The 20,733-nt window shown below is 38.9% G+C and overlaps 1 protein-coding gene across 22 annotated transcripts in view; it reads left to right on the forward strand.

Annotated features, from left to right (window-relative positions):
* The window catches only part of LOC122867222 (calcium-activated potassium channel subunit alpha-1), an 86,791-nt gene extending 70,567 nt beyond the window's left edge, over nucleotides 1-16,224 (forward strand). For 9 of the 22 annotated variants that reach the window (XM_044177717.1, XM_044177714.1, XM_044177715.1 and 6 more), the window contains 11 exons: nucleotides 3,468-3,591; nucleotides 3,963-4,187; nucleotides 4,985-5,177; nucleotides 6,105-6,218; nucleotides 6,432-6,524; nucleotides 7,466-7,596; nucleotides 8,358-8,552; nucleotides 9,053-9,171; nucleotides 9,301-9,522; nucleotides 12,920-12,948; nucleotides 13,842-16,224. In XM_044177717.1, the coding sequence (XP_044033652.1) occupies nucleotides 3,468-3,591; nucleotides 3,963-4,187; nucleotides 4,985-5,177; nucleotides 6,105-6,218; nucleotides 6,432-6,524; nucleotides 7,466-7,596; nucleotides 8,358-8,552; nucleotides 9,053-9,171; nucleotides 9,301-9,522; nucleotides 12,920-12,948; nucleotides 13,842-13,993 (1,597 nt within the window). In that variant the 3' untranslated portion in view covers nucleotides 13,994-16,224. The remainder of the gene's footprint in view (nucleotides 1-3,467; nucleotides 3,592-3,962; nucleotides 4,188-4,984; nucleotides 5,178-6,104; nucleotides 6,219-6,431; nucleotides 6,525-7,465; nucleotides 7,597-8,357; nucleotides 8,553-9,052; nucleotides 9,172-9,300; nucleotides 9,523-12,919; nucleotides 12,949-13,841) is intronic. The other 13 variants (XM_044177720.1, XM_044177729.1, XM_044177721.1 and 10 more) reach the window with 3 other exon arrangements.
* Nucleotides 16,225-20,733: the final 4,509 nt, after the last annotated feature.

The following is a 20,733-nucleotide window of genomic DNA, read 5'->3' on the forward strand; positions in this document are numbered from 1 at the left end:
TGTCTGCTGCCTACACGCTGGAGAGGGATTTGCTGCGGTAGCCTAAGGGATACTTCATTGCAACAAGCGGAGAAAATAACATCTTGGTGTATACTATATCAAATGTGTTTTTACAGGACCTGTGGCCTCAAGGCCTTTGTAAATAAGTAATGATCAACAGATTGGCTGTGGGTTTTGAAGAGCAAGCCTTTGTCAGTTTGCATGATGGGGAGGATTTTCAAAGACTTTGCCTGCCCTCACTGCTTGTGCAGTGTTAGAGTAAGCTAGTGCAGTGATGCTGAAATAGAAAATTTACATAATATGCATGTTTAGCTTCTACTTTATGTCTCTCTCAGCTGTCATTACACTCCTCTAGAAGACACCTGGCTTTATGTTTTGCGGTCATGGCGTGTGAAGTCTTGTCAAACATGTCATCTTACTACTAAAGTAGTGAATTATGCTGCTGATCATTTTGAATATTTAGAAGTGCGCTTACAGAAGTGACACTCACAGACGCCTCCGCTCTGTGTAATGAAATGAGTCGCACAAAAGAAGAAAGCGATCAGCTGTGGAAGCAGAACTGTCTGCTGTTTCCAGATGTATCGGTAAAGTAACACGTCCTGTGTGGAACTTAGCGATGACGACCTAACTGAAATTAACACCATTTCCACAGGCTCCTTGATGGGTCATAAGACACATCTAATTGTGGGGTGTCACAACACGTTCGGTCACATTGGACCGCGCCGTGGCATACACGTCATGTCTGCTACAGCACTGCTGAGGCAATTGGCAGTGCAGGATAGTGACAGGCCGTCATGGCTGACAGTGAGCGATAGCTATCCTGGCAGAGCTCTGCCTCACCAGTCATCTCCACAAGGACAAACTGAAGTGACAGCGGCTCCACTGAGTGAGTGGTGAAACATTCGACTTCTGATGAAATATTTAGCCGAGGTGTAAAACCACTAAATGCTTTCACTCTTATTAGAACTTGCATTTCAGACTCAAGCAGAAGCCGATGATGTAGAGTAACAAGAGTTATGGAAGATGATTGTCATGGATAAATAGTGCTGAATTTATTGATTTGTTGATTTACAACATCATTTCTGAAGCACAAATGTGAAACATTCGCTGGTTCCAGCTTCTGCAATATTAGGATTGACTGCTTTATTCTGTTTGATATCATTCTATATTGAATATCTTCTGGTTTTGGACTGTTGGTCGGATAAAATAAGCAATTTGAAGACGCCACCTTGAGCTCTGAGAAATTTTACTGGGTTATTTGCATAATTTTCTTACATTTTATAGACTATTAATTAAAATATAAACTGATTAATTGTAAATATAATCAACAAATGAATCAATAATTAAAGTAATCGTTAATAGAGTTTAAGGTTTCTCTGAGTTTTTCAGTAATATTGTTAGAAAGAAACTAGGTGATATTTTCTCCCGCTCCAGCAATTACACTTACATTTTGTACTTTTAAAATAATAGTTTACATTCTTTCACCCACAGAATTTAATGTGCACACACTGTCCTTTCAAATTAGATTTGCTTTGACAGATGAGATTCTGAGAGGTAGAAAGTGGCAGAAAAGACATTTCCTTCTTCAACTGCTCCCATTCTTGAAAGGACATCCAGGTCTTGCCTAGGGGTATATAAGCCCAAGGCAGGCTTTTTTGGCTTCCGTCTCTCTTAGCCCGAGGGATGGTAGTTTCAGCTGACACTTTCATGCATACTTAACATGTTACTTAAAGTAGCATTCTTTTAAAGTACTCACATGGATTAAAGAGATGCTCTTCTTACGGGGCGAAGACTTGAAGTATTGAAAATGTTTTGGACAGAGAGAGAAGGCTTCTGTCTGAGTTTCAGAAGATAACATCTTCAACTCTGATCTGAATCTGACAAAGTCCATTTAGTGCAAAGAGAATTGTGTTGGGCAGCACATGGCCTCCGTAGATAGCACTGTAGCTGATAGTGTTCAACCGCACCTGCTGGTTAGGACTTTTCTTTATTGAGTTTCTATGTTCTCCTTTTGTCTGTGTGGGTTTCCTCCAACAGTCAAAAGACAAACAGGGTAGGTGAAATGGGAACTTTAAATTTGGTAATAATTCAATATTATCGTATGTCAACTATTGGAATCATATCTTGATCATGTGACCGTATTGTGTTATTACTTAAACTATAACTAAAATTAGTTTAGTGAATTAATATGTTTGTCTTTCTACTGTATGTGTGTGTGTTAACCCTGTGATAGACTGGGGACATGTTATGACATATGCTCTGCCTATCTCATAACGCATGCTGGGATAGGCTACAGCCCCTGAACAGTGATAGATAAATTAGAAAATGGATAGATGGGAAATGCCTTAAATTGGTTAGAACTGCAGGAACTGTAATACTTTAAGACAGCACGGAACTACATGTTTGGGCTAAAATCTGGGTAAATTTAAATGCTTCAAACAATGTGAGGCTCAAAAATAGCCTCATATATAGCATGTTAAAGTTAAATCTCAAAAGACAATTGTCCCTTTTTGATGAGTACTGGAGTAACTTTAGACAATAGCACTTGATGTTGGGTATGAACATTATTTCTGTTAAGAAGAAAGATATTAGATATGATTTTAAACATTTTTTGCAAGCACATATGTTTTATTTACATTTATTTTGATGTAAATGCAGGTGATTGTTTTTGGTAACAGAAGTATCTCATATAGTACTCATATTATATCTTTAGGAACTCTCTGTCAAAAGATCATATCACTCTGACCAGAACAAGCGTGGTACAACCGCAGGTACTCATGTCAGGAGAGAACTTTAGTGGTCAGTGTTGGGGAGGTGAAATTTGGTTATGTAGTTTCGATACTCTGTTAAAACATTAATACCCTTCACTTTGAAAAGCAAATATGATTGGACTGAAATATTTATAGTCTGGTCTGTTAAAGCTTTTACCACGCAGCACACTACGTCAAAAGCTGTATGCAGTAAGGGGGCGTAATTGCATCTCCGTGCTCATGCCAGTCAACGCAGTGTGTTGCTGCCATCTCCTTCCGCCTGGCTGCCGCTGCTGATGTCACTCTGCTTGATGACATGGCAGTTTTGTTGGCATTTCTGCAGATGTCCTCTGACAGGATTGAACAGAGAGGAAGAAAGCTACTGATTTGTTGGAAGATTACCTACTGATGAATATTTTGGACAATTAAAAATGTTTTATTTGTTATTAAATAGTTTTATTATTAGTCATTTTTATTTAAATTTCTTTATCTCAATTTATTGTATTGTATTTAATTTTTTAATCGACTGATTTCACTGTTCATCGCTGTTTTGAAAAAACTTTCCTTAGTGTTATTATTTGTGTGCCTGTGAAATATATTCTCAGATTCATCATGTTATAATTTTGCTTTATTAGTCAAATGCCAAGAAGTAGTTAATTTAATCCTACAGTGTGATAGTATTTTCATTTCCTCCCTCTCGTCTTTTTGTTTGATTAGACATGACCCGCTCCTCATCCCCGGGAACGAGCAGATTGAGAGCATGGACGAGAATGTAAAGAAATATGACTCCACAGGGATGTTTCACTGGTGCTCGTCCAAAGACATCGAGAAGGTCATCTTGGTGGGTTCTGCTCCTTTCCTCGGCACACGTCATTTGTCCCTGACACTTTTCTCCCCGGTGACAGATGTGTCATGTCACAAAGCACCATCAGAGGTTGACGGGGCACTTAAACACTCTGTAATGAGGTGTTTGACATGCCATTTGCTATATGGGGGCCCTGTACATAGAACATTTCTTGTACTAATACATATGCCATTTTTCAAATTACTTTCATAGTCTATTGCAGTCATGAACTGCATGATATATTTTACTGGGTGAGTAGGCAACAGACCGAAGAGAAAGCACTAACATTTGCTAGAAAAGGCTGTTTATGCCACATTTCTGTCATAAACATAATTTCTTTTATCCCTTGTTCTTTCTTTCTCTCTCAGACCCGGAGTGAGGCAGCCATGACTGTTCTGAGCGGTCACGTGGTCGTGTGCATATTTGGAGATGTGAAATCCGCGTTGATCGGTCTCCGAAACTTCGTCATGCCTCTGAGAGCGAGCAACTTTCACTACCATGAGCTGAAGCACATCGTGTTTGTCGGCTCCCTTGAGTATCTGAAGCGGGAATGGGAGACTCTTCACAATTTTCCAAAGGTCTCCATTCTACCAGTGAGTGAAACAAAATCACTCATTTCAAATGTTCATCTACTGTAACAGGTTTGACAAAATAAACAAACCTGTCTCCCAAAAATATTTATTCATATGCAACTAATTTTCATTGTTTTGCTACTGTTTTGTAGCAAACGTAATGCTGTTTTTAGCCATGCTAGCTGTCGGTCGGTCAACCACTTTGGTCGGGAAATATATCAACAACCATTGGATGGATTGCCATGAAATTACATGTACAGACATTCATGGTACCCAAACACTGTATCCCAATGACTTTAGTGATCCCATTCCTCTAGCACCATCATCATGTCAAAAGCAAACTAAAGCATGATTAACATTTTTATGGTTATGTTTAAGGAACTCAAAGCACTTGGTTAAGGTTAGGAAAGGATTGTGGTTTTGGTTAAATATTAAAAAAGTCAAGCCTGACTTAAAGCACGAGACAGGACAACTTTTTCAATATTTAATGCCGCATGATGTGAAGACCGGTGATCTCCGGTGTCAAAGTGTGTTCGCTAAAGCATCCACCACGACCACCGCTCTATGACTTTTGTTCAGTGTAAGAATGTTACACTTTTGGATTTGAAAAAACTTTGCCAATGAAGTAATCCAGGCAGCAAGTTTCCCCCAGAACATATTTGGTAAAGTCCTTTAGTCGTGTATAAAGTATTTTGTAGGAGATAGGGTTGACATAAGGCTCAAGGATGAGACTGCAATTTAAAAGGTGCTACATTTTCATTTACCTCTTGTATCATATAGGTGAGATAACAAATTCTCTCCTTCACTTCTTCTCAAAGGGCACACCGTTGAGTCGGGCAGATCTGAGGGCTGTCAACATCAACCTCTGCGACATGTGTGTCATTCTGTCAGCCAATCAGAACAATATTGACGATGCATCACTGCAGGACAAAGAATGCATCTTGGCGTCACTCAACATCAAATCCATGCTGTTTGACGACAGCATCGGGGTCTTGCAGGCTAATTCCCAAGGTAAGGAGCGCCCTATCATAGTTCACTGCACCGCCTGGAAGGGACAGGGCCCTGGCACAGAGAATATCCCTCACTGGGTGCTGCCTGGCTGACCTGGTGTCACTGCGTTTGACAGTAAACCCTACTGACTATTCCTCAGGTTACTGTAACAACTGGTTTCTTCACAAACCTAATTGGTGACAACAAGCACAGTGTTGGCACTAAAGCCTTACCTGGCTTACACTCTTTTTTTTATTTTTCAATATATGGGACTACTTAAAAAATAAAAATAATTTGTATCATTTATGAATATTGCATATTACAGCTTTCAAAAATAGCAACTGAAGCACTCAGTTATCTTGAGATGGCCTTCAATAATGGTCATTCTTTGGCATTGAGAGCATGCTTTTAGAAACCTTTTGACCTGAGGAGAGAGGGAAAAATAGTGCTGCCAATTTCATTATTTCTCAAATACACGTATGACCTCGCATTTGCCTTCGTCAGCGGTAAGTGATGGATGTCAAAACATGGCCTATGTATAATACATACAGCATCACCGATTTAATGTGCTTACTTGTCAGTCTGAGGAAAGCAAGGAATGTCAAGTCAATTTGAATTCAATCTTGCGTCACTTATTTTCTATTTTATGGCTTCATACTGTACATGCTTTTTTTTGTGTGTGTGTGTAAAAGGTTTCCGTCTCCATGCACACAATCTAAGGGAAACAAAATGAGCAGTATGTCACATCTATTATATACGGACTAATATTGGACCTTGTCAAGAATATGGTAACATCGCACTCAGCAATTTTATGCTTTAGCAGTGGCCGGGAATGGATGAAATGGCCTCAGCGTATTAGTTCTGCTGATATGCCTGTTTGTAGCCTCTGATGAAATATTGAATATTGCATTAACAGATGTGCTTGATGTTATGTGTGTTTCCATTTAGGCTTCACACCACCAGGGATGGATAGATCCTCTCCTGAAAACAGCCCAGTCCATGGATTAGTAAGGCAGACTTCTGTCACAACTGGAGCAAATATTCCCATCATAACAGAACTAGGTATGCTTATGTTTGTGTCAGTTGATTGATATGCTAGCTCTACTGTTGCATGTTTTTTTTTCAGTTAAGTAGTTGTTAACAGATCTGAAAACACCATTTCTGCAATTAGAGGCTGTCAACACTTGATTAACCATACTAAAAGTGGAGTTTTTATGTTTTTTTTGTCCCTTGTTGACATGCTCCAGTAACTGTTTTTCCTCAACACTTGTCTAGCGCCATTAGCAAAGCCAGGCAAAAAACTGCCAGTGATTTCATTCAGTCAGGATAAAAGCAGTGGGACCAGCATACAAATAATAACTGAGCTGGGTAAGAAGTGCCTCTGTCCTGTACTGCAGTGTTGTAACTGGTTCTGCCTCCATATCAGCTTTCTTTTGATTTCTCTCGCTGCACAAGCGGCTCAGTCCATTCCCATGGCATCACTTTGAGCACATTTTACCCTTGGTTCTGGTTGAAATTGCCTGTCTTGTTTTGGCCCCTTATCACAAAGCAAATTTTTTTTCTTTTATTTTTCTAAGAATTACAAGGCCTTTGATCCCACAGAAGTCCTTGTGGCTGTTTTCATAGCATCTTCTGTCGGATCACATTCTCTGGCCCGTGCCCTTCTTTCATCTCAACCCTGTTGATATGACTGACATTTATTTCTGTCCTCACAGAAGTAGCAGTTCTCCAACAAAATTTTACATCATTACTTTCTTCCAGCTACTGCATGTGTTTTTGTGCTCAAAGACATCTTCAAAGAAGGTTCTGAGGCAATGAGATACTTTCATTTGTTTTGACATGCAAGTACAAGTAATTGGAAGTTCTGTCTTGGATTTACAAGACAAACAATGGCATTATTGGTGTTACTGATATTGACTTCAGGAGGACTTTGAATCAAGGCCTGGAGCTTTGACAATATGCATGGTGTCATGAGTGTGCATGAATGGCCTGGATATGGAATGTGGCAGAGGCAAGTTTCATTTCAGTCGCTTAAAAGAAACTACAATTTTGTCAAAATTCGGAACCAAGAAATGAAGGAGAATTTGTCGAGCCATATACAGATTTCTAATACAGTCCATATCTGCAGCTACTGACTGTTGTACACAACCACTGTACTTTTGTGTTCTCCTCTTCACGTGAATCAACTATTTGCCTGATGTATGCTTAAGCACACAATCCATGCTTTCCATGAGATCTGGTTTGTAGTGCAGAAAATGAACATGAAGAATTTAAAATAAGTAATGAAATTTACATGTTTACCCCCATAGTGAATGACTCGAACGTTCAGTTCCTGGACCAAGATGATGATGACGACCCAGACACAGAGTTATACCTCACTCAGCCTTTTGCCTGTGGGACAGCCTTCGCAGTCAGTGTGCTGGATTCTTTAATGAGTGCTGTAAGTCAGAATCGATTTAGCTTACCGACAATATTAGCTTATGATAGAGGTTTTTGTGCAGTGACATATATTATCTTTCAGTGATCTGAAATATGCAAAGAAATCTTGTGTTTTAATATCAGTACAGATTATCTCTGCCCCTCCCAAAAATTGTAGGCACTCTCTGCTCATGTTAAAACAATAGATGACAAGACTGGAACTTGTACTAGGTATGATGGCTTCACTTGTCTGCCTTTCAGTTTGAGAGTTAGAACAAAGCTGCCTTCAAGTGCCAGTCTAGACAAAGGTAATGCTACCTAATGGACAGCCCTCATCCATCATTTTAGTCAATAGTGCTGTCAGCAGCCAAGGGAGATGTCACTGTGCTATACAAGCAGGGGGAGACAAGAGACTGCGGTGCAAAGAAAAGGGCAGACATTTGCCCTTTTTAAAATCAACAAAGCAGTAACTGGTTGGAATTAAAAAGATAACTTCACTGAGGAAAGTATGTTTTCAGGCTTAGTGTACAGTTTGTAAAACAGTTTTTTTTTCCACTAATTGTCAGAAATGCCTGGACAGCAAGAATGTGTACAGGGACTTCCCGTGTCTCTCTGATGGGAGTGAGAGTAACCTGCAGTAATTGGATTGTGGCAATGTGATGCAACAGAGCAGGGTTATATACAGTAGCACCATTCAGCCTGGCTGGCACTTGAGAAGGTTCAGTTGTGACTTTGGTAGTGATTGCTTAAGGATTTACCCCCTCTCTACCTTCATTCCTTCAGACATACTTCAATGATAATATCCTCACTTTGATCCGGACGCTGGTAACAGGCGGGGCGACACCGGAGCTGGAGGGGCTGCTGGCAGAGGAGAATGCATTACGGGGCGGCTACAGCACACCACAGACCCTGGCAAACAGGGACAGGTGTCGTGTGGCACAGCTGGCCTTGTACGACGGGCCCTTTGCCGACCTTGGGGTAAGTGACTGATCTTGTCACCCAAGAGCTAAGCACATCTTTGTCTGCTTGTGTTGTGGGAGCTGACTTTAGTGAAAGGACTCAGACTAACACGGACGGCTGTGATTCACAGTTGAGATAAGTAACAGGGATTGTATGTCCAAAAATAGGTGAGTTGTGTAACAATGAAATTGAAATGAGTTTTAATCCAATCCAGCGATCCTGAAATAAGTCATTTATGTGTCAAAGCTGAAATTCTGCCGTTCTGAATGCTGGTGTGGCCCAGCCTTTAGGATTATCTCGAGAATTTGCACATGACTTAAATCTACTGAATCACCATCTGTATCAGATAAGCAATTAGTTTAGGACTCATTTCTGATGCTGGATGTATATTTAGTCCATGTAAATGATTATTATGATGTACTTTTATACAATATTTTTTATATTTATTTTTAATGTTGCTTTTGTTAAAATACAGACTGTGTACTACACAGTTTTTTGTTTTTGTCACTGTCTTGCAGGATGGTGGTTGTTATGGTGACCTGTTTTGTAAAGCCCTAAAAACATACAACATGCTGTGCTTTGGTATCTATCGGTTAAGAGACGCACATCTAAACAGTCAAAGCCAATGTACCAAACGGTGAGTATGTACCTAATGTGTCCTTGCATTTATATGATCAAAACAGCCACCAAAAAAGGCTTTTAAAAAATCACTTCTACCTACACTAAATTTAGAACTGGCTTCCCATCTGTTCCTTCTCTCCTCTAGGTATGTCATAACCAATCCACCATATGCGTTTGAGCTGGTGCCCTCAGACCTGATATTCTGCCTAATGCAGTTTGACCACAACGCTGGCCAGTCTCGAACCAGCCTCTCCCACTCTTCACATTCGTCCCATTCCTCCAGCAAAAAGAGCTCCTCCGTCCACTCAGTCCAAACCACCAACCGCACCAACCGCACCAAAAGCAGGGACTCACGAGACAAACAAAAGTATGTGCCCCTCTAAAGCTCTCTGACTGTCTTTGTCCGTGAACAGTGCCTGCCAACAGTTACTGTCCTGTGTGTCCTTTTCCAGACAGACTGTAACATGTCTGGGTGTCGTTGTGTGTATTTTTGTCTGTGTATGTGTTACTTGTATGTCTTAGTTTGCACTCAACAACCCCATACAGTACAAAACAGTGTGGTTTTCCCCTTGAGCTGGGCCACCCCATGGAACAGGGCAATGTAAGCAACCACAAAGGGCTTCTGTTTTTCCTGGGGGCCACATGTTTGTTTCAATCCATTGGTTGTTACTGTGGTTCTGAATTTTTCCATAGTTGTACATGTCTTTATGCCAAGAACTACAGTAAACTTTTACCAGGGCTTTGAGTAATTCTATCATTATTAGGGTAATGTTTTTTCAAATGACATTTTGTCACAATGTAACATTTTCTTTCTTGATTTTCACTATCCACAAATTTTTGAATTTTAGAAACCAATCCAAAAACCCTCTACATTTAAAAGCAAGATATCTGAATCAACAGATACCATTTTGTTTATAGTAAACTTTGAGACACATACACATGTAGATGAAGATACATTCTGTTAGTGTCTAATTACCTATTGACTTTGAATGTAGTTGAAAGGATCATTTGAGTTTTTCAGGTTCACCTAGTTCAGTTTTTTCATCATTTTAAATGTCATTACTGATTTCACTGTAGTGTTCTTACCTGCACACACAGGTGACACATGATTAAAACTCTTCCAGTTTGAGATGATGCCATCTTTGTTAAAATGTTTAGGACAGGCCCTAAAAGCAAAAGAAAGTACTTTTTTATGTGTGATACTGGCCAATACAATATACAATACAACCGAATATGTTCCTCAGAGTAGGAATAAGCAAACATTTCAAGACCTTTAGTTTTTTCTTATACTGTGCTTTCTTGTGTTAATAACTCTCACCTCTGTGATAAAGGTCACTGGATCTCTCCATCTTTCAGCATTCCAAGTTTTGCTCTGTTGGAACTTGTTTGTTTTGTTTAAATTAAAGCTGATTTCCATAAACATTCAAATGCTTTACTTGCCACCATGGAGTATTAATTATGTCAAGATATTTACAAGATGTTACAGGTATTAATGAAGTTACACCACCATTATAATTACATTGTCTTCACATGTGAATGTCACATTTCAGTGTTATTTTATATTTTGTTAAACTTTTTTTCAAGCCATTTTAGTGAATGTTTGGCTACCCAACAACATGGTTGTTCTAACTTGGTGGATTACCAGTATATACATTTATACCAGAGACTGGATAATAAGCAACTGCAGATTCTGCACAAACTGCCCCAGTGTGTGCTGAGGGCATGGTTCAAAGAAACAAACAGAACTGTATCATCAGCAAAAAGGCAGACAGAGATCTAGTCCTGAAGTCACCAAAGTGGACAATCTCCACTTCTCAAATTGCCTTCCACAGCTCAACAATAGCTCCAGTTGAGGTAAGCTGTTCTCATCCCCTGCTGAGAACAGTCTGTTACTGAGTTGCATAGTTAACCAGACGTTCTTTGAAGCTAAATGAAAGTCCTTCTCCATGGTCTCTCAAATTCCTCCCACACCTGCAACCATAGAAGCTGCAGTCCTCCTGGCCTCTCAATGCCTTTATGTTGAATCGGGAATCCCCTGAGCCAACCAAGCCTTAAAAGCCTCCTGGAGACTTTCTTTACCATTATTGTACAATGGTGGGCTCTTGAGTTGACACTGCAACAGGCACCAATGACAGTCTGGTCATAACTCTAAATAAAGGGAGCTATCTCTGCAATGGAGGCTTTGGATATGGCCTCCAACCTTCCTCTGGATGCTGAAAAAATTTCTCCAGTCAGACTTTGTGGAAAGGAACTCAAGTCATGTTCCCAGTTCACCATCACTTTGCATTTAAGTTTACCAGGTCTGTCTGTCAGCCCCCCATCACCACCTCACACCCCCACTGCCAGGTAGGGACCAGTTGACAGATCTGCCCCTCTCTTCACCAAAGCACAAGACAAACTGCAGCTGAATAATACAACTTCAAAGTCGATCATCAATCTTTGGTCTAAGATTTTCTGGAAACGTACAATTACAACCCAATACTCAAACATGTTTTGTCATGGACAGTTTATGACTAGCACAGAAGTCCAATAACAAAGCACTACCCAGGTTTAGATCGAGCAGGCGGATCCTCCAAATAAGCCCCCTCCAGGTTTTCCACCTCAGCTGTGAAGGCCTCCAGCAAAAATATGGTGTCTTCATCAGGTAGCACCCTATATAGGACCCGAACCAGAGACTCCAAGCAGGCTGGAAAATCCAAGCTATTGTTTGCTGTACAGACACAAACACACAAGGAACAGTTTGAGCCTTCATCACTGCAGAATGCAGTCATATATGCAACACTCATTTTCTGGGAAAATTCCAACACACCAGTGCTCCCCAAACCCACCTGGTGCCTCTAACCCTGGGCAACTCCAGAAAAGGAGAGAATCCAACCACTGTTCAGGAGCATGGCATTTTGACTATGGTTGGCAATACAGCATCATGACGAATTTAAATGGCCATAACTCATTACATTGTACAAGAAACCATAGCATTCCCAGACAGGATGTAGGTTTTCCCCAAATATTGTGGCTGCTATGAGTTATTAAGCATTACTGTCCGTTGTGTGTATTTTGATTACAAATATCTAAACATTTTTTGTTATTAACACATTTAGAGGATATTGCAGAATTGGCGGAGGTATGCATTCCCCAAATTCTTTCTAATATTGTTGCTATGGGAAAATATTCACATTCAAATATTCTTTGATTGTTCATTGAAAAAATGAATAAGCATGTTACATTTTCACAGCTGCTGAATGAATACTACAAGCATTCTATGGTTAGTAATATGTGCCCATTTGAAACATAAACTTGTTCAGCTGCACGAATTCATTTACATTTTACAGAAATAGATTTATTTCTACATGCAGTTGCTGAGCCCTCTTGTTTTGTGCTGATCAAAGTACATTATATAACACATTCGGTATGTTAGCTGCATGCTGCTCATTGGGTTCTGAATTACATCTGAAACATGGACATCATCCTTCCAATTGCTTTGGCAACAGGCATGAATACAATATGGCTGCCTGACACATGCTACAGTGGCTAGATGCATAGTAATGTCACAAGATTTTCTGACATGATAATGTTCTGTTTTTCTTTATTTTTTGTTGAGTTGTTGGTCGCACCATACTGTTTAACCTACTCTACATCCATATGTAATGATAGCATCTTCTGTTTTTATACCTCTGATCATCATGCTGTGCCGTTTCTCTTATTAATGGTCATATTAGTATTTCCCATTTAGCTTACATTTAGTGTACTACTTTCTTTTTCCAAAGTGCATCAAGGATGAATAGAGTGGGCCAAGGTATGGAAGTGAATGATCATGCATGATGTTAAATTATGCATTGAACATGGTCATGTCCTTGCTGACATTTTGCCCTCTGAATGAAAGCCAGATAGTTTAGTGTTTCCAAATGACTGCATCCGGACCGCATGGTTATGACCTATGCAGTACATCTCACTGTAGGTTTGACTATAGAATGTGTGATTGCAACTGAATGGTTTGATGCTACTTCACTTTATTCTGTATCAAGAGACGTTTGATGTTTTATTATTGGCAACATGTATCTACTGACATGTGTTAATGTACTGTAGCGCCACAGCCTTAAGTCATGTTGATGAAAATACACGACCATGGACATTGCCAAGTGGATGAGTCACCAGCGATATATTATGCCAAACTATCCATTTCCTTTTTATAAGAAAAGAAAGTTGCATCAAGCCAAAAGCCTGAAGCCCCTCAAACAGATTAAACAAATAACCTTTGACAGTATGAATTGTGAAGTTAAAAGTATTAACTTCTAATTTGGTACAGTGACGTATAAAAACAGATTTTGTTTAACTGGTGACCTGCATGTCTGCTGACCCAACAAAACAGCATGCTTCAATGGCAGTAATGGTATATATGAAAAGCATTTTTAGCCATGAGATGAGTGACATTACAGAGGTGAAAACTGGGTTGACATTGAATGATACTTACCTGCCATTAAAAAAAACCCATCTTCAAGCATATTTTTATCATGTCAGAATTTCTTTCTACAAAATCAATTCAAACGATTATTTCTTTTAAAATATACAATTCCCTCCCAATATTCTGTGTGCACTTGAAACACAAACACTGAAACTGTAATTGATGTCCATGTAGCATTAACTGTCTGATGTCCCTCCTCTTTGTCTCTATATGATTTTGGCTCTCAGAAAAGACATGGTTTACAGATGAGCCAGAGAATACCCACCTGAGGACCATACAGATCAAGCCTGTGAATACTCTCGCCATCAACCAAGTCAGTCAGTATAAATCCACAAGCAGCTTGATTCCACCCATCAGAGAAGCAGAAGACGAGTGCTGAGCTCCAGAACCGCACTGACACCTGAACGCTTGGACTCCCAGAAGACTTATCGTGTAGGTGTCAGACTGGGACTCGGATATCTTCTCATCTGCAAACCACAAATCATCACTTGACATTAGAAGAGACAAACCATACTGCTTTCCTCATTCATCTCTGCAGCAAGCTTATTGTACAAGCCGATTTAGAATCATACATGAAATATACATGAAGACAATCATAGTCAAACATTGCAACCACTCAACTATTAGTTTGCATAGCTAATTTTTAGTGGTGACCAGACTCCATGACTTTTTTTGTTCCATTTTGGGGAATGAGGGTCACTTGAAGGAGAACAGCAATGTAAAAATTCACACTACTACTCCTAAAAGAGCGGATTATTATGATAACTGGATCAAGTTTTGCAATTGTAAAAGTTGCCTTTTTAGCTGTTGATGAACAACTACTACTACTGCATTTACTATACCCAGTGTTGCAGAGTTATTCTGTACAGTATGTTAAAATGTGTATTTTACATCCAGCTGCAATCCCACCACAATGGCATTGTTAGTGACTGACTCTCAGTGATTCCTTTGCCATTTGGAGCTAATTCACAACATTTGTGACAGCTAAGATGGCCAGTGTCCATGTGTAAATGGCATTTGGCTCCAGCCTTATCTCTACCCATTTATATTTGTCTTATCTTTGCCTTTTTGAGTCGTTTGTTATATATGTTTTCATGTCGCTGTTAGGTTGCAATGTCCAAAACCCCAGAAATCTTAATAAGTAAAGCTTTTAAGTATCTGCAAAGTTTCTCCAGGGGTAAAACATTAGGAATATTCTTTTTATTTTCTTCTTTTAATGTCAATAGCCAAATATGATAGAGCTGTTTTGTTGGCAACATTAGAATATAACCAAAAATGTCACACAGTTTCTAATAGTGACAGAACTATTCATTTACTTAAGGCACCATAGACAGCAAAGCCAAACGCTATAATATAGCATGGCGCCATATTATAAGGTTGTAGGTTAGTTGAATGTGAAAGCCACATATCGCATGAAGTGGGCATTTTTAAGTCCTCCTTTGGCTGTAAGCACTGCCTGACACAGGATTGTCTTGGAGGCCATTAAGCGCTTATATGTACTCCATGACCAATCTTAATCATTATTTGACATGTTAATGCTTTTTTTGTAGATACTTAAAAAACAGCTCTATCATAAAAAGTTATTTTGGCTATTTTGTTTGTAAACCATCTTGGTGATCAATATCATATCCATTATATTCATAAAAAAAAAACAAACAAACAATGTCCACACATCTAATGAAGCACCGATCAATTGTTTCAGTTTATAAGAGCATGAGGCCAGTATGCAGAGCTAATAGTGGTTATTAATCTTGTCTTATTTAAATAATACAGCATAGCTATATTGGCACTGTTGTCACTTTACATCAGAATCAATGAAGGAGAAAGAAAAGTAAAAAAAAAAAAAAAAACAACAACAACACAAGCAATCCATAAAATCCTTAATCCACAGAGGATGCGTCACAGTCCAGCCAAGGATTCATCTTGGATGTGAAAAGAGAGGTTGTGACATTTTTACTGGCACAGAGAACATCAAAACCACCCGTCTCTCAATGCCAGTAATGTGCCAGGCAGTGCTGAAGCCAACGGAGGACTCCAGAAGACCCACTGCTGCGAAAAGAGGCTTCTAGTTTAGCTGGATTTAAGCAAAATTTACTTTTGAGAGTGAGAAATGTACTTTCCTTTTTGCTTTCCATCTTGCCAGCTCAGAGACCATTCTTTTAAAAACTTGTCGTTGAATTTCTTAATATGAGGCTGTAATTCCCTGGAGATAACTAGAACTGTAGTGAATAATTTGAAGTCTTAAAACTATTTTTAAATGACACATCGTCAACAGCAGAGTCTGCTGCAATTCATTTTTATGTACTCTTCAAAGAAATCTGTAAAGCTTAATGTAAAATATTTATTTTTAGTGTATTCTTGTTTGACAGTACCTGTGGGGTTGAGAGACATTCGGCATTGCAGTCTACTTTGCATTATTTTGTGATTTTTTTTTTAGCACATTGACTTGTGTTTACAATGACAGTGCTAAGTTGATATTTCTGACTATGTCATAATACCCAGTAATAAATACAGTTTATTGTCTTGTACAAATAGGCTTGTACATAAATTGTACATGATTTCATTTTGTATTTTCACAAATTAAAAGCTGATGTATTGTGTTCTACAGTATATCGTGTCATTTATTTTATCAGACTTTTCTAGGAACCTGAATGGCTAATATTTGGACATGAGGCTGAGCACAGAAACCATCACTATACAGCAGCTCTAGGCCACATTTTACACATTTGTCTATCAAAGATGGACTATACTGTATATAAAGCCTTCTCCTGTGATGATGACATAAGGCACTTTCTGACTGCCAGACTGATCATGTGACACGGGACCCCTCGGTGCACCCTCTGGATAATGGCTGATAAAAACACTCTCCACATTCTCACCTTGGGGTTGGAGAGGTCCCATCATGTTGCTTGTTAATGATTGTACACCATGGCACTCTGGGGGACTGTCAGCATGCCAATAATATTTACAGACTAACACCTCGCAGAGAGGCCACTGATTTCCCTGATCCCCCTGCCAGTGGCAGTGTCACCTTCTTAGTAAACAAACACATGAAGCCATCAAACCAAAAAACACTGATTACTGTATCAATTATAAGGAAATCTGTATTAATTTAATGGATTTTAAATACTAGTACTATCCAGTGATGTACTGACTATAATTATAAATGTGCTCTTTCAAATTCTGATGGCAACTGTCTCAGTAATTAAGTTTAATTATCAACCAATATAGCATAAAAGCTCATAAAAGGAACAGAGTTGAGCACAGATTTGTCTGTGAACTGAAAGAGAGGCAAAGATTGGAGTGTCAGTCATACAAACAGAAATGATCTCATTGGTTGAGTTAAATCACAAAGATTACTACAGAGTTTCTCCTTAACACCAAGTGTTGCAATTGAGAGTGCATGAAAACTAATTAGCAAGCTAGCAGAAAACTTCAAACAGATTGCTAGAAGTGATGGCTAAATGGTGGAAACATCCAGCTTCCGACACTAAAAGTGGTAACTATGAATGCAAACTTGACCAAACAAAAAAGAAAGAAGAGACCTTGCCTGTCACAATGTGTGGAATCACAGATTCAACACAGCCACTGTGTTTCCTCTACGGTGAAATATGAGCCCCATTTATTGAAGGGGTACTTGAACCAATCTCATGGCTGTGGGGTTACGCTGGACAATAAAGGTTGGGAACCACTGGCCTATCTGACCTCTTGGTCAAATTAGTTAGTTAGCTAGCTAGAAGGGCAGATAACTAGATAGACAGCATGGGGTCCTCTTTGGAAAGGGAGAGGGTAAGATCATAGATCTTCAAGTTCAAGGATGGTTGAAAAACTTGCAATCAAACAAAACAGACTCTTCTGCCTTCATTATGACTTTCACTAGCTGTCAAACTAGTTACATTGTCCCTGTGAAACATCAATAAGGCCAATTAGTCCCCATAGGAAGTACGACATAGTAATGAATCTAGAAAACATACCACAAGAATCCACAGGAGTACACGTAAAAAGAGTAAAATGCGTAACAGTTAACCCAACAGTAAATTAACAGTTACTTAGGATGTTTTATTAGCAACACATTAGCCTCAGACAGTGAGTATAATGGCTAGCTTGTTTAGCGGTAAACTAATAGCAAAAACACAAAATTAACAAATCACAAACCAACAATCATAAAACAATAATAAAAGAGCACCTACAGATAATGCTCCAATAAGGGCATTTTGGGGAGTAGATAAAAGATGCTTGTTAACATTTGCTTGGTCACAGATCTGACAAAAGGCTGGATGTAACAATGTCAGTTAAACTGTAACTGCCATGGAACTTTGCCAGTAGTGGTTGCTACTAGCAACAGAATGTTCAAATGAAACCAACTGCTGGTGGCAGAATGCAGATTTATGATTGACAATTTAAAAGCCATTTCTTTAACAAGAGTTTTAAAATCCCTCTCAGTCTGCTGATGCTTCAGAGATCACTGAATGATGTTTCACAAAACTGCAGCAGTGTATACAAATGTATGTTTGCCCATGGAACTCATATATATAAAAGAATTAACATTATCGTTACTGCATTATTTACATTTTCGTAAGTGAAATTTAACTTAATTTGAATAATATGTAATATATTTCTATGTTATCAGAGTTCTGTAATTAAAATGTATTTGTTAGCTAACATCTGTTTTGAAAAACTAATTTTCTGCCACCAAGAAAAAACTGAAACTTAAAAAAGCAGTTATAACATGTAGTCACCAGTCATACTAGGCTGTGCATGTACACACATATACACACATATCCATGGTCCCCTCTGAACACAGCTCTTGTCCAGCTGCACAGGCTTGGCTGGTGATAATAGTTTCCATGACAATGCAGCACCCCAAGTGCATCAATGCCAGTCTGGATAAACAGTGATCCTTTACCAAAACAAGGGGGTCATTACGGCAGCTTGTCAAATCAATGTTGAGAGTGTCCTCGCTGATTAAGGCGTCCCCTCTCAGTCCTGACACAGTGTCAATACTGGCTGGCCTGTGGCGGCACACTCCCATGATTGGACTGAAATGCCTATCAGTCAGGCAGCTGAGCTGGACTAATGATTCCCTGTGCTGCCTATTAGAGTGACATGACAATTTAATCCTGTGGGCCAGGCAAGGAAAAAGTGACCTTGGTGCTTTATATTGAGGCTGAGGTAAATTGACAAGAGCAGATAAATCTTTACCTTGGGCTATTAACAGAATTAAAGTACAACAACAAAGGCAGAAAGTCCTCTCTTTTTTGTTCTGTTTGCTTCTGCCTTTACAGACACTATTACATAAAAAATATCTCTTAAATTTGACAATAAACTGGCAAAAAAAAACAACAACCATAAGATATCACTGCATCGTTAAAACTTCTGTATTTTTATCATTTCCAAAACATTTCACTCTGCACTAGTAGGATCGATCCAATTCTTAGAACAACAAAGAGTCAAATTAAAGCCATAGGTTGAATTATTCTATGGTTTGCTGTCAAGCTGGAAAATTAAAAGTGGATTTTGCTTGAAGCTCAAGCTTGTTTTTCAGATGTTCAAAGCCATTCTAGCATGGCCCCGGGGCAAGGTATATTGCCTTGGACATCTATCTTAAGGCTATGAGAACATTGTCTACATTGTTGGAAAAAGACCATGTGTTTACACAGATGTTTCAAGCTTTTAGCAAACAGATCTTCCTGTACCGAGCCGCACCACCATCTTTTGTGCCAAGGGCCATATACATTTTGCATTAGTTTACCCTTTGATACAGAAATGAAAGAGGGCAGGAGAGCTTGTAGACTTGCACACAGTCTCTAAAACGAAGTAAAGATTCTCAGTGCTGCCACTTGAATATTTCTCTGAATTTGATTTAAATTGAGGAGAACTATGCTGCAAACATTTCCGTCACTACGGCTCCATTTGTTCCTGTTTTTAAAAAATATTTACTACGAGGTGACCTGTACACAGACATTGTGCCTCTCCACATTTCTACCGGAGGAACGTAAAACAAATGGCAAAAGATAAGAATTTCATCCTTGTTGTAAGGACAGATCGCCGGCACTGGGAGGCAATTTGCCTGTAAGGCACAGTTGCTGCACTGACCCTTTGTGTTCCCTGTAAAGGTCAACATTTCCTTTTCTTTTGTTTCACTCCATGCATGCATAAATCAAAGCTCTTGGCTATTTTCATCTTTGAAGTGGGAAATACCACTCATCAAAAACAAAATATACCCTGTATAATAATAGAATATTGTTACTCTAATATAACACAATAAAATACCATCTGTAGATGTTGTTAAGTGAAAATGTTTAAAAAATATATTTTTGTGGGTTGATTTAAATTTAAATGCTTGCGGTAAATGTAATTTAGTGCAGCATCAGCAATCAGTGTTTTCCCATATTTGTCATGCTAAATTGTAATTTTACACATTAAAAAAAACAGCCTTTCCTTTGCTTCTGTGCAAATAAATTAGCAGTAACAAACAGCAAACAGATGGCAGTATCCCATAACATCACTTCTCAGCCCAAGTTGTAAACATGATTTACAATTTGCAAGATATTATTTACTGTGATTCATGTTTCTGTCAGTTCCACACTCGAGGTTAATAGAAATGCCAGCACGCTTGCTGATTTACTTAGTAAAATTTTCATCCCAAGGTTCAGGTTCAGAAGATTGGAGTCAGAGAGAGTTACAGGATTCATGCATTATGCAGAAGAAGCTGACACGACCTTCAGCCATCACAGTCTTCTCTATATATCACACTGGGCTTGACCCTCCCAAGGCCAGAAGGAGCATTTGATCTATTTAACCACTACTGCCATTAAATTACTCACATTCTTTAAGAGTTGAATACATTTTATACAGCTAGCAACATGGAGGCAATATAATTTTGATTAAAAGTGGTTTTATACTTTCTCTTTTACCGCAGGTGATGCTTCAGCAATACGGAAGACATTCATAAGTCAAAAGCAAACTAAATCAACAAATAAATCTCCTGCATGGCCCTTCTGATTTTTATGCCTCACATTATGGCTTCACCATATGTCAGCCATATGTAGAAATAAAGAAGAAAATCTGCCCCTGCTGTTTGATACCGAACACATCATAAAATAATAGGAAATAAAG

Source organism: Siniperca chuatsi, linkage group LG20 (assembly GCF_020085105.1).
Source record: "Siniperca chuatsi isolate FFG_IHB_CAS linkage group LG20, ASM2008510v1, whole genome shotgun sequence".
NCBI classification, from domain to species: domain Eukaryota; kingdom Metazoa; phylum Chordata; class Actinopteri; order Centrarchiformes; family Sinipercidae; genus Siniperca; species Siniperca chuatsi.